Source organism: Falco punctatus (assembly GCF_963210335.1).
Source record: "Falco punctatus genome assembly, chromosome: 14".
Classification (NCBI taxonomy): Eukaryota; Metazoa; Chordata; class Aves; order Falconiformes; family Falconidae; genus Falco; species Falco punctatus.
The window spans coordinates 8014663-8031684 of NC_137594.1; the positions used below are offsets into that span (position 1 = coordinate 8014663).

The 17022-nt window shown below is 40.6% G+C and overlaps 1 protein-coding gene across 3 annotated transcripts in view; it reads left to right on the forward strand.

The window, feature by feature from the left end:
- Positions 1-17022, forward strand: part of ADAMTS18 (ADAM metallopeptidase with thrombospondin type 1 motif 18) — a 485565-nt gene that overhangs the window by 387177 nt on the left and 81366 nt on the right. For all 3 annotated transcript variants that reach the window (XM_080410687.1, XM_080410685.1, XM_080410686.1), the window contains one exon: positions 1-17022. This exon is cut by the window's right edge and continues 81366 nt beyond it. In XM_080410687.1, coding sequence (XP_080266813.1) covers positions 1-116 — 116 coding nt within the window. In that variant the 3' untranslated portion in view covers positions 117-17022.

Genomic DNA, 17022 nt, shown 5'->3' on the forward strand with positions numbered 1-17022 from the left:
ATGATCCTTCTTGCGTGGATTTCTTCACTTGGTGTCATCTGGTACCCCAGCATGGTGTCTGTAACCACAAATTTTATGGCAAGCAATGTTGTAAATCATGCACCAAGAAGAACTGATAGCAGCGTGTTATCTGAACCCTTCAGTGACAGGATTCTCTTCTTCAATTTATGTTGGAATTAACTTTGCTCTGAGGCAAGACATGGTGCCACATAAACCGCTAATGGAAGAGACTTTTTCTAAGGGAATGTCTGAGGTACAGTAATTGTTGGCTATATGTTGAAAAAGGAATGTTTCTTTCTTTTTTTTTCTTTATTTGCTGACCTCACTAAAGTACAGGGTACTATGGATCACTTGAACACTGAGACTCGAGGGGCAGTTCTTTCCTTAAAAAGTGTCATTTTGCACTGTCGTATGTTATGAGGAAGAAATTAAGGCGCAGAAGCCTTTTCTGGCTAATTTACCAGAACGCAAAGCAAAAGAGATTGGGAGCTTGAGGAGGAAGGTTACAGTGTGGCAGTATGACGAAACACACTATCAAAAGCATTTCCTTTCATATTTTTTTTTATGATACTATCGTCCCAGGGTAAGGAAGCTGTTTACTGCCACTTTCACAGAAAGACATTCAAATGGCTGTTGTCTGGAGAACGCAGCGTCACGCATGTGACCACAAGAAGTAAATAATGCACTACAAAGATATATGGTGCTTCTCTATCAGACTTGCTGCTGGAAAAGCAAGTTTTGCATCATGCTAATTTTTTTATTATTTTGAAGAATTCATCTTCTGCTTTGTATAGAAACTCAGAGGTGGTTAACTAGTAACTTGAAATGTATTCCTAGAAATATTCAGCATTAGAATATCTGGACTTTTAGTATTGCTGTGTTTCAACTAACTCCAGGAACTCTGATTTACTGAGCTCAATGGTTATGTTTTCAACATTCTAAACTCATTAGATACGTAATTTTAAAGTTTAAACTTGATATTTTAAAGTAGTTTTTTCAGAAGCTAGGTTGTTTGAATACCAAGATACAGAGGAATGTCTTCCTTTTAATCTCAAATCTCTCTGCAAATTTTGATTCATCTGTTACTCAAAGGAAATAACAATATTACAGTCTATTAATTCATGCTAAACTTCTCTAAATAGTTATTTATTCACACAGGTTATATGAAAAAAATGAAAAGATAAGTGGATGGTTTATTCTAATCAAATAAGGTCAATTCTATTTTTATACATCCTCCTAATACTTTTATTTAGTTCAGAATCCACCAGCACACAAAAGAAATGTAAACATAATATTTGTAATCATTCAGTATCAAGATGTTTGGTGACACTATATATCAAAGGGTACAATTTTAAAAGCTTCTGCATTGAAAAAATACCCAACCTATTTGCCAAACCCGTTCTGAGACAGAGCTGTGTTCTACTATAATTTTCTGGGGAGTGCCTATAAGGGACATATTTATCTAATTCCACCCAATCCCACAACTTTGATGAATGTAGTTCAGTTTTACTGTTTTTTTAAAGTATCGTTTCAGCATAAGATTAGCCAGCTCAGCACTAATGCCAGACAGTGGTCACTTAAAATTAGCAGTTCCTTCTGCAACAATTTAAATTAAAAACATGTATTCTGTGATACTTTAAGAAAAGATGATTGGAAACATATCTAACCTACACCGCTCTGTCTTGATATTGGACATTGTGTAATTATAACCTTTTTTCTAGGAAAACTGCAAGGTTTTTTTGTTTTGTTTTTATAATTGTGTCCTTTTTATTATTTGATGTAAAATAATTAATTTATTAATGCATAGCTTTTCCTTTCTATTTCTTTGCTCACTTCCTTAAGTGACAACCGAGGAAAGAAAATGGTAGTGTCACAAAGTATGAATTATGGTGTAAAAAAAGCAAAAAATATAAGTGTAATATTTAATTATTTTATAAGCTTTGTAATAAAGTACTCTAACTGTTTCATTATATTTGGAATTGTAAAATTCATGAATAAAATATGGAGGCTATAAGTAAATACCAAGTAATATGAGTGATGTATGCATTCATTTGCATTTGTGTTGATTGTCCCATAGCATCTTTCAGTAAAACATTACCCTGTTTTCTCCCGCCATGTAACTGACTCCTGTCTGTGACTCTGAGCCCACGCCAGCTCTGTAGCAAGAAAAGCTGCCCCCAAGAAAAGCCTGTTCTTTGGTGCAGTGGAAATTCAGCCACCACAGCTGTGACCTCCCTGCCTAACTGCGCCCCTACCATTCAGGTCTTCTAGGGGTTAACATTGGCAGGGAACCCTCAAAACAGTGGCTCCGGGTGTTAACAAGCCATTATGATGAATGGGATAGAGGTCATTCCTTTCAGGCACTCCATGTCAGCCTATGTGCTAAGGTCATGTGAAACTTCTCTACTTTTGAAGGTCCCATTATACTGGCAAGTGAGGAATGCACGACTGGTTATTCAACAGAGTGAATATATTGTAGTTGCCTTTTAAGAGCAGAAGATGTTTCTCATTTGAATGACTACCCTGCCGTTGAAGCAGCTGGCTTGGACTGTGCCCATTTTGGGCACAAAAAGGCAAAATGGACGTAACTTCATGGTTTTATTTTCATAATAACACAAAAGCCAAAATTCACAAAAATGCAGTTGCCTGTCTGCAAGACAAAACTGACCTACTGTTTCTCTTGCCAAAGACAGTGGAAACTTGTGTATCACAGAACCAGCATGACTCTTCCCTGCATGTATTTATCTGCAAGGTGTTTTGCAAGATAAGAAGCCTCACTGAACACATTAGGTTTTACAGCCTCTCCCATCTGCCTGGGGATACTTCATTTTTCTGAAAATGACTCGGCTAAGAAGTTTCCAAGCCAATCCCTAGCAGGGACTGCATCAATTCACTGGATCATTTCATTTACGTATTCTCTAACATAGATTTGCTGCTTTTCCCTTCATTCACCATCGCTCAGTTCTCTGACAACAGCAAGCTATATCGAGCATCGTTGATAGGAAATACTGAGCATGCTTCTGACTTACAGTATAATCTAGTAGGCGATAATAAGCGATAGATCAGTCTGCTCCTGAAGGATTCCCAGCAAGCGCTCTTTTGAACATGATTTGGACTAGCGATTTAAATAATTAATATGCCCACACAGGAATTCAGACTCTAAACGGCTTTGTGTCCAGGGCTAGAATTTTGGAAATAAAATAAACTGACGGTTGTCACCGAATTACAGAGTTTGAGATGGATGTTGAAAGAGGAAATACTGCATAAAGATGTGCTATTGTGTGGTTGGATCAGCCCCAAGTCCACAACTGTTTTACTGCTAAGCCCTTACGACGACATTCGGTACACAAAGCTTGGCAGTTTTCTAGAAGTATATTGCTGCAAGGCTCACTTTATAAAGCAGAATGGGGTCTTTTCACAAAGGAATAGCTCCATTTCCTGTAGTCAGGTTTCATCACTCAGGTAAAGGATGCATCTGCCTAAAACTGAAACAGATATTTAATGAATGGCTTGATTGTGTAAATCAAACTCAACTATCTCGGATGCCCAGAAGACATGAAATGTTGGAGACAGATGAATGTTTTTCTGCATGTGGTTTTACGGTAACATAATCCATATCCCATATTTCCCTTATTATTCAGCAAATCCTATTCAAAACCATCAATAAAATAAATTAACATTATTATTTCTATTGCAATAGAAGTCCAACCCTACTGAGTCACTGGGATCGCGTTGTGTACCACACCGTACACATGTCATGGAAGGCTCATAGCCCCGAGTGCACAATAAGAAACAATAGGAAAAGAACGTGTTAACAGTGAGCTCCTTGTGATCAGGAGAGACAGCGCTGGGTGTGCTCACTGTCTGTCTGGACGCTGCAGAGCATTTCAAAGGCAGCTCCATGCAGATAAGATCTGAAAGAGTAATATTGAGGAACTTTATCTGGACTCTTTTGAAAGCAAACACAGCACTGCTGAGGTCTGAGAGGACAGCAGAGGGGAAAGGCAGAAGGGAAGCAGGGGGACAGTGGAATGAATCAAAAACGGCGTGCAGTCGATGCCGAGTCCTAACGAAGACAGCGATTACCACAAGAGGAAAGCAGTACATCTGAATCATTTAGACAGCCTGGCAGTTATCGGGGACTACAGAGATTTTGGCAAGGCCATAAGTCTACTTTCCATCAAAAGAAGTTCTGAAATAAGGAGATGCAGGTGCTAGGAAGTACCCTGAATTCCTCCCCAGCCAATAACGTACGAACAGCCGCCAAATCAGGCTGCCCTTCCTGCCTACGTCCTGCACACCGTGCACCGCTATCACAGATATCCTTCACACCTTGCTCTGCAGAACAAGTCCAGGTTAGGGCTGGGCTGGAACACACCCTTCGATGTATATCGCATCCTGAAGTTCTTTACCTCGCAGCAACACTTGCTTCACAGGAGAACAGGCAGTGACAGAGCAGTAGCGGGGTCACATGGATTCTCAGGCTCACGCTGCAAATGGTGCAGATGTGGGCGGCTGTTTCCAGCATTTCTATCGCATTGCCCATGGGAAGTCACTGCCTCAGCCCTGGGCAGAGGTAATCACTGGCCAGAAAAGCTCGTCCTCTAACAGCCAACATGCGCCAGGCAGGGCTAAGAGAGGTAGTGGACTTGTTCTCCATGAGCGATAGCAGTGCAGAAACAGCCTGAATGTCCCAGCTGGGCTGGACTAGAGACAAAACCTGAACTTCTCAGTTCACAGGCAATGTAGTAACACCAAACCCAGTTCTCCTCATGCTCCCTGAAGAAAAGCCTCTATTATGGAACCTATACTTCAAGCTACTAAATATTTTGTGTACTTTCTGTTCAACAATAAGAAGTATTCAATCATGAACAGAATCTGTTTTAATTTCTGGGTTCTGCCAAGGGAGCAGGAACCTTCAGCGAAGCCCTAACTTCCAGACTTCCTTTCTAACCACCACATCAAGCTGTGGTCACCATATATTTCAGTCTTAACACTGTTGCGTACCTACTGCAACTCAAGATAGACCTTTAGTATCCCTTAGGTGACTTGGGCTGCCCAACATTTATTTATTGTGCTGTGTTATGATAACGTTCACTAATCCTTTCATAATAAGGTAGAAGAGCTGACACAAAAACTCATTCAAAAAAGAATATGAAAGGGTTTATAATGAAAATATTTACTCATGAAGTCCTTACCTACGGAAAGCAAACAGATTTCAGACAAAAGCATACATAAGAACTCCCTCTTTGGGATCTTCACCTTCTCAAATTACCATAGTATCTGAATTAGGTCTGTCTAAGAGGAGAAACTGAAGGCATTCTGCCCAAAGCAGGAATCCCTTGCCAACACTCCTGTGCTTCCACAGAAATAACAGCCCTCTACTACCTCTGTTTAGACGACAGTTGAAGATATTCAGGATATCTGCAGAATTCAACAGCTGTACTTGTACAAAATACTTAATCCTATCTATAGTGCCCTTTCCAACCAACTGTCATAGTGCTTTTAGCATGGTAATGTATTGCGGCCATCTCGAGTCCTCACCTCAGGATTCCTGCAGGGTTAAAGCAGAGGGGGGCACCTGGACACACAAGTGGCTACATTTTCCTTCCATAACGAAATACGAGAAAAAACGCCATTAATGTTTTCCCTGGATGCAGTTATGACTTGTCCCACAGGAAAAGCCATTCTGGTGCGGTGTGTTCCCCAGAGCATTGGATCTCACATTTCCACATTGTATATTCAACTTAACTGTTGAGCAAGTAAAAAGTAACTGAGGTCCGTATTTCCTCAAAATGCACCACCAAAAAATGATTTTTATAAGCTACTAAACAAAATATTTTGTGGCTCTCATTTTGGGGGCTTTTGATAGCTGAAATATAATTTGTGATTGAAAAAGAATAAGTTTCCTAGGTATGTTTTTAATCTCCAAACAGATAATCTCACTGATTTTTTTTCCCCAAATGATACAAATAACCCTGCAGAAAGCGCTCACAGATTATTCACTGTATTAACATCACTATTTATCCACAGGAACTGAATAAGATTCAATACACAAATCATTATTTCACCCTTCGCAAAAAGATACCATTAAAGGAATTTCAGCTTTCAAAGAATTTACTTTAACTGCACAGCACCCAGTATACACAATGATAGATAATGTTTTAACGGGATCAGAATATTTTATTTCTAGCCAGAGATATTCCCTGTCAGCAGAAAGCCCATCAGCTCAGGTTTTGTAAAAACACACTGCAAATGCCAGGTTGCCCAGAACTACCATGACTTACTCATTCTTGTCTTTGCTGGTGTGTGGGGAAAAGTCAACCAACACAGACAGTAACAGGCTGTAAACACAGCTCTCTCCAATTAAATATAGTATACACTACTTCAAATTGTATCATTTACCACAATTTAATTTTCAGGGGTTTGGTGTCCACTTCCAAAACACTGGTTGCAAAACCAAAATTGTGTATAAACAAACTGGAACATCTAATTTGAAAAGCATTCAGCTATTGAGGGAGACCACCAGATGATATATGGGCTACTGTGATATACATCTACCATATTACATGTCCTGAACTCAAATTGACGTTGTGTCTTGTGGCCACTTAACATCTAATGCTGACTTCTTTTTGTGTTTCTCAGTTGCAATGGAACTTGTCATGAAAATCATGAACTTTTATAAGCTCATTGTCCAGATAAGCATACAGCTTGCTCACGTGTCACAAACAGTCTCCTAATCTCTAGCTATGCTAGACCTATGGTCCATTGCCCGCATGGATTCAAGAGCGTACCAACGCAACTCTCCGGTAGCTGATATAAAACGCTTTAACTCACTGACAAATTTAACATCTGGCATGCTCATCAGCAGTTTCATTTATTCGTTAGTGCGGTGATTCTACCCTAGAGCTTACACATTTTTGAGAATCCTGTTTAGTTTCAGCAGTTACATTGCTGTTTGCAACGTAGAGACAAGCCCCCCCTGCCACAGTGCGGTGTTGCAGGTTGGTTGTGAGCGCTGGTGAAAAAGCTTCCTCTGGGCTAAGCAGCTGAGAGGCCAGAAGTTCACAGAACTGCTCTTATAACAGGTGAGGGTTGGGGCCAGAACTGAAAAATTAAAGTTTGGGATTACAGGGTTTCTGAGCTTTGACCTGTTGTGATCAACAGCTGCGAGGCTGAAGGGAAGCCAGACCGACTTGTGTTTGCTGCACAGCCTTTGCATTGCGTTGAATTTAACCCAGCCTCCAGTGTTTTCTGCCAGTCTTCAGCAGGGGCCAAGAAGGGGTTTTTCATGTTGAAGCGTAACTTGTGAACACAAAATAGAAGCGAATCTATCTTCTGACTGACAAAAAGCAGAGATGAGATACTGTACAGGATTTGCCAACACTCTCTTCTTGGTTGTGTGATTTGCTCACTGTTTTTCTACACCTAGTGCTAAATCTGTGGTCGAGGAGGAGGAATTTTTTCTCACCCACTTAAGATCATCTGGACATTTTCAAATATATAACTAGTATTATTGCACATAGTTTAACCTCTTCTACAGTCTTCTGCGAATTATCAGGTTTTGAGCCTTTGAGCTTTTTCATCAAGGGTGTAAGGTGGTAGACAGTGTTTGTGCAAGTTCTTGTACTTGCACAAGGGAAGGAAGAGGGGAAGGGGAGCAGAAGAGCAGATACTCTCCTGGTTCAATCCAGACTCTACATCTCTTAACACAGCAGTCTGTTGTCAGAGGCTGGATTTGATAAAACGAATGACCACTCTCAGCCCTTTAACCACCTCTCTCTAGCTCCCTACAAACACTATCCCCTCTTCGATTAGTTTGGTTAAATTGTTAATTTTATTTAGGGCAGGCACAACTCTTGCATGAGGGCAAGCACAATGGGGCCCTCATGTTGACTGGTACTGATAACAGCACTGATCTGCTGAGAGATCCTGAATTAAAAGGAGATTAAAGGTCTTATTTTTCTTTTAGGTCAGAATAGGGATTCCTCTAGCAAGGCTGATTTTAGAATCTGCCATCCAAACTCTTCTTATCCACATATATACAATATATATTGTATAGATCTTCCAGACTGTTAATCAAGCTCTTTTTTTATATATAAGAAACTTAATTAAGGTGGAAAAACCCCCAAACTATTTCACACGTGCTATGTCTTCTTGTTCAGGCAACAGCCAGAGCACAGTAGTTCCCTGGCTTCCTAGATGACACAGTCACACTTTGCCCAGGAACAGAGTACTTCCAGAACCGGGCTATTCTTGGTGCTGGCTTTTGTAAATGCTCTTCCCTGAACTTCTCATTAACCTTCTGAACCTCATGCCCACTGGATGGACCCCAGCCAGCACTCTTCAAGTACCAAAGGACGCTTTGAAAGGAGAGTTTACACCTCAGTTTCCAAATTGTGTTACCGTGGCATAGTAACTATGTAGAAGAGGAAGGCAGACAGTGGATTTGCCTTTTTAAAAACAGCAGTTGATTAAAAAATAAAGTACCAATAATGTGAGAATCATACAGTCCTGAAACCTTCAGACATTTTGGCACATAGCTCTGTCTCTCTCGGACAATTGCATCCCCTTTTTCTCTGCTTCTCTCCTCCTGTTCCAAAGCTCCCCCCCGAAGCCATCGGGGGGTGGGGAGCAGAGCGGGTTGTGAAGTGTCTTGGGGTAATCCGCTCTGACAGGGAACTATGCTGATTAAAAGTTATGGCTTTGGAACAGTAAAGCTCCCACTGCTGTCCGTGTACAAGTTGCTGCTTTCTATTTAAACCTTAACAGTCACATCTAATCAAGAGAAAATAAGGACATTTTTATGAATTCCATGAGAAAAATTCCCCTCAGGTGTAGGTTGCACAGTTTGATCAGCTCCAGTATCATGTTTTAGCATTTCATATTAATCCTGCACATTCTGAGCCAAGAATGCTAGCTTTCGTAGTCGCCTGACAGCCAGGCAAAAACATTTTGGCAATTTGTTATTATCCCAGATAACTTGCAACATGCAAATTAAGATTTATGGCAAACGAAGGCTTAAAACTACGCATCTATCTTCACGTGGAAAAGGTATCACGTACTTGCAAGGTGCCAAAAAAATACCAGAGCTGGGCAGAGAACAAGCGAATTACAAGTCCCAGAAGGCACTGGAGAGTTGTACATCAGCATTTTGCGTCCTGATGACAGGAAACAAACTATTTCACAGTCTGAGATTTTCTGGAAGATACAGAGTTGACCCAGCCCTCAGACTAAAGTATCTCGTTTCAGTGTTTCTAACAGAAAATTGTTAAAGTGTCAGGTAAATCTAGATTTTTCAACAGGGCTAAACTAAAAGAAAAATTACTGTTTTCTGGAATGTAAGTATCCTGTTGAAAACACAGTGATGGGAAAAAACTGATGAAGTACGGAAAACACTTCTATTCCCTTGTATTCTCCCATCCTCCCCCTTGTTTCCCTGCTCATAAGCAATTAAGATCATTCCAGGCCATGTGCCGATTCAGCTTTGCTGCAATCACTTTAAGGCAAAGAGACAAGACGCTGCCTATTCCCTGCCTCATCCTTCTGGGGTAGTACAGAGCAACACAAACCACGGAAGTAAGATTCAGAGGTGCTCTAGAGACACGCATTCCTGTGTGGTCTTATTCCCTGCTCTATACTCCACAGCGCTGAAGACAATAGGATGACACATGGACTGGAGATAGATCCATGCATACTTTCCTTCATAAGTCAGGGTTTCCAATGAAAAGCATTGGAAAAGTAAGATACGTGCCCAAAGTTCAGCTCAGCCTGAGCCTTGGGGTCCAATTTTCATCTCAATCAGAAATAATTTCCCTTAAGTTAAAGGATTCATAACCATACAAAATCAGCGTGCACAAGCCAAACTCGAGCCACATCTGGTAAAATGGACTTTAAGAACAAGAAGGATGTTAAGTGAACAGCACTTTTTTTTTTTTTTTTTTTTTTTTTTTTTTTTTTTCCCCCCCTTGCCCTCAGTCTATCCCCTCACATACAAATCACAACTTCCAGATTCTGGAAGCTGCTTTGCCCCACTCCTGTAGCTTACTGGAAGAACAAACTACCCTTAGTTAGGCACAACTTACCTTATTCCCTGGTTTTACCCAACTCCTATGAATACCACATAGAATTTGAAAAAGTGGTGTTGTCAGGAAGTCATTCAAGTGAGGCTTGGACATAACCAATATAAATACTTAACTCTGTCTTGGAGAACAAAACCGATTTAATCAAAGGGATCTAGTGTTCTGGATGCGTGGGGCTGGGTTCCCTCAGCCCGACCTTGCAGCTGGTACCTGGTACCTGCTGTGTCTGATGAGAGGGTGCTCTCCAGCGTGAGACCAGAGAATGGCACAGCAGCAGCAGAGCTATGTTTCAGCAAGTGGATGATTATGTGTGTTCTTAGACAGCCACCTAGTGAATCTAGTGAGGAATCAAGAGCCGGAAGAAAATTCAGTGAACTCTTAAGAGACTGGAGTTAGACTAAAAATACAGGCTAAACCAGCCATAAAATTAGCAATGCATTTCATAGGGTTTTCACCTCATATTCGATGCAGTAGCACAGCTGAAGGGCTCTTGAATTTCTTAGGAACTCTGAGACAAGATTTACTCATCATGATCATTCTAGAAATGAATGTTAGGGTGAGAGTTCAAGTATTTAAAAAGATGTCTGAAAGTTAAATGAATTTCAAAGCTTTGTTTAGGAACAAACATATGTTTGTGTATTTGCCTCACCTTTTTCTTAGGTATCCAGTTCTAGATCAAAACATTATTGTTGACTGAAAACCCTTACAGCCCGCAATATAAATAAAGGGGCAAAGGCAAGAGGGGGAGATCCTTAGAGCTGCCCCTGGGAATTCGCACAGAGAGCCACTTCACTGGCATGTTTGTATTCTCCCATTTCTGCTAACCTAAATCTGAATGTGGTTGTGAAAATAACACGAAGTCTTTTGAGTAAGACAAAGAGAACCCACAAGCCCAGCTCACATCAGGAACAGCACTTGCATCTGCTAGCTGTGTGTGCTAACTTCTAGCTCTATGAAAGAAAAGGGGGGGAAAAAGCCCTCGACCTAAGGGTTCACAGAAAAATATTCATGCAAAGTTATTCCAGGGAGACCTCTGACAAAGTTACACACTTATGGGCTCATGTCTGTGCTAATGCTCTGGATGTTCGCAGAACCACAACATGAGACTTTATCCTCATGTTAGAAAGACAATGTGTGGAACCATAATGAAGCAGCCAGAGTTGGCACCTCATCAGTCCAGCGGTTACCTATTAACCAGTGCTTGCTAAATTACTTTTTGATACAAAGACCAGCTGTGAGAAGAAAGCTCCCAGATGGTCTCTTTTTATAACTGTGATCACTGAAAATGAAAAAAAATCAGCTGAAATAAAAAATTGAGACACTAGTGGAAAATCATATCAAAATCATGGTTCTTCAAAGTTTCACCTAACATTAACATGCCACAGAATTGCTGCAGAGGGGTGAGGAGGTCAAAGAAGAAACAATTAAACCCTGCTGATGAAACTGTTTGGGACACTATAGAATTTCTACTCCAGGTATTTATTGCCTCGCAAAAACAGGATACAAAGAACTGTTGTTGCTGCAGATCATGTCAATCCTGAACCATTGCTGCAGTCTGGGACATATAGTTCTTATAGATTTGCAGTGTTTGTAATCCCCAAGTCTAACAATACAATAATATACTAAAAATAGCTATGAGTGCACTTTGAATTCCTCTCAGAAACATCAGCCCTACGTGCTTAATTAAATATCCTCAACACACACAAAATAATTGCAAGGAAAAAGAAATCTCCCTCATGAGGGCCAGATGATTTTAATTAGGTCTCACTCAAAGTCTTCCTAGCCTCACATGGCTCAGCTCACTACAAAACGCTCGGTCACACTGAGATTGCACACTGTGCTCCAGGCCTCTCCTTTCCCTTTCACACTGGCTGCTGCTCTTCTGTCCCAATTTCTGCCTGTTCCTTAAGAATTTACTGTCATCCAGTCCTCAGTGCTCCAGTTCTGAAACTCCCCAGACATGTGGAGCTGATGCCATTTGCTGTTCTTATTTTTTTTCGTACCTCAGGAAGAGCTAGCCCGCACATATGGTGTGCTTCTGTGTAGAAGCTGAGCATATGCACAAAGGCTCCACACAAAATCTGTGGAGGAGGAGAAACAGTATTTATTTATTCCAGATAAGAGTCGCAGCCCCTTCACCCCCCCACAGCCACAACTAGATGTAGCTATCAGCCCAGCAACTGGAACACACGCTCAGATCTCACTGCCTGCCCTAGAGGGCAAGAGGTGTTAAATCCTGATGGCAGCTCACCAGACCCTGAAGGGTATCGCCGCAGGGAGCGTGGGCACCACCAGCAACAGAAGACATCCCAACTAATTCACACTTCTGCATTCTCCCTCCACAAACCTCACTTTTCATCTGTTTTGTACCTAGGGAGGAATTTGTGCCACAGTACCGTGCAGTTCTGTGACGGTGCCGAGACACGCAACATAAGCACTTTTCAGTGTCCCAGTTCCCACTCAGAGATTTAAGGCTTTGCCGTTAAAGAACTGGGGCATCTCTAATGTACGGCCTTCCACCTCCCACTTTCCCAGCCAGATCTAACAGTAAGTACTAAATTTTATACTCCAGGAGAATTGTAATTATATGGATAACCAGTTAGTACTCTAAGTAGATATTTACAATAAATACAACACTTGAATCATTTCGTCTACCTCAGTATAACAGATACTGGTTGTCACAGTTAACAAGGTCCTGTTGTTCATTCTTGTGTGAGTTTTCCACTCCCAATACTGGGAATTTTTAAGCACAGGCTTTTGGGTTAATTTAAAAAAAATAAAATAAAATAATGTACTACGAGTTCAAACACATCCAGTATGAAGTATCACAAGCCTCTTCCTGGCCTGAATGACTTTTGTTTACCACAAAGTTTTACCTGTCACCTCAAGGGTTCATTCTAGCTCTTGCAGTGACTTTTGAATGGGTTTGTTTGTTTTTAAATGCCAGATGAGGAAATCTGGTGAATTATAACTGACAAGATGAAATTCCAGCTGTTGGAAAGACAGAACGGAACACAGACCCCCTGAAACGTCTCCACTACAGTGCCACAGTTCTCCTCCACGTGGGGTCACCTACAAGTGTTCCCCAAACGGCCACTGCTTCCCAGCGCTCCCTTGCTGCTGGAATTCAGCACTTGCGGGTGCTGCATGGGATGTTTTGGTCTGACCTTCTGCCAGCCACTTCGGCAGCCACTGAGGTCTCCAGCTCTGCCATCAGGAGCTCTATTCCTCCATGCTGGGATTTTTGTTCATTTTTTAATCTTACTTCTGGTACTGAAACTTGTCCAAGAATTTAATCAAGAAATTTCCCTCCAGTTATCATTTAGTTACGCACACAAACTTCTCTAAAGGGACAGTCTCCATGATTCCTCTGTGAGCTTCTCCAGTTCAGTACAGGTATCCACACACACCTTATTAGCAAAATTTAGCAGCCTTTCTCTTTAAATATTAGAGGCTGAAGCAACAAAATTTGATTAAGAGTCATATTTAATTTGGCCAGAGAGAAAGCTGCTTACTGCTGTTGTATTAAGGTAGTATGTTAGCGATCACAGTTACAAGTACTCCAGCCTGAAGCAGTTCCTTGAGCTGCTGCACCTATACTGAGCTTCCTACTTACATGTATAATTCTTGCTTTTATGCATCTCTCACCTGAAGTATGAGTAAAAATCAACCCCATCAGATTAGCCAGCAGGTATTACTTCTTAACACTTGAGAATGTATAAAATACATTTTCTTCATGTTAGACATGTAAAATTATAGCATATATTCTTCTTTTAGGATTACCTGTATGACACTAATTTCTACATTATGTGGTTAAAATCTTTTCAGTGACAATCCTTAAGAACTGTCCTTCAGAATACGAGTTCCCTGGAGTAGTTTGGCTGTGTGTTCCCATCATACGTCTAGAAGTCTTTTTCTGAGAGCATTTGACCGCTGTTCCTGCGAAGTCGATGGGTACTGCATGGTTATAGACATCTGCTACGGAGAAACATCTCTCTTGTGAAGCCTGATTCAGAGTCTGAGGTATTTTGCCTCCATGACCTTTTGTTCTGCCACGACCTTGTAACCAGGATCACCCCATGAGGTACCAATTAATAGCCCCAAGACGCTGCAGAATTTAAGCTTGTAGACAACAATGTGGACAACTTCTGAACCTACAGATAGGTTAAGGTACAGCCTGCAATTTTGTTCTAGGACTTCTGTTCATTCATTTGACAATTTGTTCAATATTGTTGTTCTGCCGTATTAAGTGAAAAGTCTAGACAGGAACTGAAAGGATCCAAGGAACTGAGAGCAGACCAACATTCTGTGGCCCCTGGAAAAATATCTGACTTCTCATATGAATGACCATTAAGCTGCATCCATTTTTCTGTGGTTTGAAAATAAGGGTAGGACTTGACTGAATATCTTTGTGATCATGGGTTTAACCTTTAGTGATTCAGGGCAAAAATCTCTCCCCAGGGTTTTTTAATTTCAAAAGAAATGCTACCATTCTCTCTGTTGAGCCACCCCCGTAAATGGAAATTTGGTATCCCCCAAAGCCTCTGGAAAATATTCTGAGTAGACTGGCAAAATTAGAACCATGAATTCTCTTGCAGAGAACAGTTTGGTGGATTTTTATTGCTTCCCAGATCTTTAATTACAGAACCATTCCCTTTAAAATTTCATAAACTTCCATAAAACAGTGTTTGGATTATTTTATTGTTTCTATCCCTGATTTACAAACTGGAGATTTTGTTTTTAAAGTTTTGAAAGCAGGTAAGAACTTTAAATTACAGCTGAAGGCAGTGAGAACTTGAAGTATGGAACTACTAAAAGCTCACCTCTGATGTTCTGACATCAGAAATGTAAAGCCATTTTACAGAAGTAACACTGTACATCAACACAATACTCTCAACAGAACACTCTCAAGCATATGAAATTAAACATATATTGGAAATTATTTTACTGTGGTTTTGTTTTTTCAAATCTGACATGCTGACATAGAATATGGCAGAGTAAACCACCATACTGGGAAAGCATATGTTTAGATCTCCTGTGTATTTTATATAAAATTGCATTATCCTGTGAACGAGATACACAAGAACATAAACTTAACGAGTAAAATTTGCTTGAGTTTTATGGTGAGTTCAGCTGAGCTGCAATCAACCAAACTAGTGCAGTACGTGCTTCCGAAAGTTGCTCTGCACTCTTGACTTGCCTGAGATTCTTTGCAGGTAGCAAAGTTTCAGTCACATTAGAATTATGAGAAAAAAACCTTACATTTGCTGGATGACTTGCTTGCAAAAACTTATTTGTTCCATTTTAGTGAAAACAAGCTCAGAGATACAAAGTTGTCACACTTTTTGTAAAACAGAGGAAATGTTGACCCATCTGAGAAACTACGATATACCTAGTGGTTTAACGACATTACATGGATTAACAACGTGCTTGCGTTGATAATAGCACAGGGCTCAGATGACAGAGCCAAAAGAAACACACTGCTGAGCTTGGAGATAGCTTTTCTCTCTTGTCAGCGTTGCTCAATGCTGAGCCTATCTAGTTTTGGAGAAAGTCTCATAGTTTGGATCTGAAAGAAATAAAAAAATAAAAATCCCTCTCTGCTTTCACAGATTTAGGAGATTTAAATTCAGGCAGTTTGTGAAACTTCATAGAAGCAAAAACTTCCTACGGCTCATCTAGAACTTAAAAGAAATGTTTGCTCATTCTGTTTGATGTTTTACACTCTTCATGTGAGACAATTCCCTCCACTGATCTCCCCTAGTGGTCTTAATCTCAGAACAGAAGCGTCGTATCATAGAAGTAGACTGCATGGTGAGATGGTAGAATAAGTTGTAAAGAAACTCTTATGTCATCTAGGAAAACTTTGAAAGCAAGTTATAGGTGTTTAGATTATTACAAAATGAATGATAAATCCTTCCTTTATACACTTTTTGGACATTATTAGAAGAAATGCTGAAACAACCACCCCCAGCAATGTGCTATTCTTGCTGTTCCATATCAGTAAGACCTGAAAAATTTTTACCTTTTTTTTTTATCCCCTTGTTCCTGTATCTACGCATCAAGAAGGCTGTGGAACAAAACTGCAGAGGCTACCATGAACAGGCTCCGAAAACATGGGAAGAAAGAGCTTGTAGAGGTCCCAGACTACAGCTTGTTGCTATGTAAACATAAAAGGAATTGACCAAAGATCAGTATGAGATTTGGAAGAGCACATCATGCGACATGGGAAAGGTATGGAATAACAAGACAGCTGTTCAGGTAGATCTGACTGGCTTGGCCGGCTTGCTAGATTAAAGCGCGTCCAGGTTAAACCTAACCGGTATAAAGTCTATGTTACACTGCTCGGAACACACCCGAAGGGCAGGCTCCTTACAGTTACAGGTCTGAAACGGTATGGTCAGACAGGTCTGGCAAGCCTGTGCTTAAGGGCAGTGCCCACCTTCAAAGTACAGACCCCCAGAGTACCTTTGGCTTAATTCAGATCATGGTAAAATCATCAAAATGCTACATAGGGGAAACCTTGCACGTAGAATGGCACAATTCTTACTTTAATGACTTTCTATTTCTTTCTGTGATTTCACTGTAGCTCTTCTCTCTAGCCTTCTGAAAGCACTGTATAGAAGTACATGGCAAAACAGCTGCCTGCTACAAGAAGCAGGATCCTTGCTCCTTCCACGAGGAAAGCCTGTACATAAATACAGTTCAAATGTTTCCAGCAAGTGACAAAACTCAAGGAAACTTCACTCTTTCATGTTCCACCTATCTATTTCCAAGCTGCTTTTGCCAGTTGCACTCTCTCAGAGTGGACAACAATTGAAGCAAGTTTATTAATGTTACACCTGTTCCTTTAACATACACCTCCAAAAGGTGTTTAATGAGAGTGCCTTTCATAGCATGTAACCAAGATTGCAACTTCACGAGCCTACTTCACTGAACC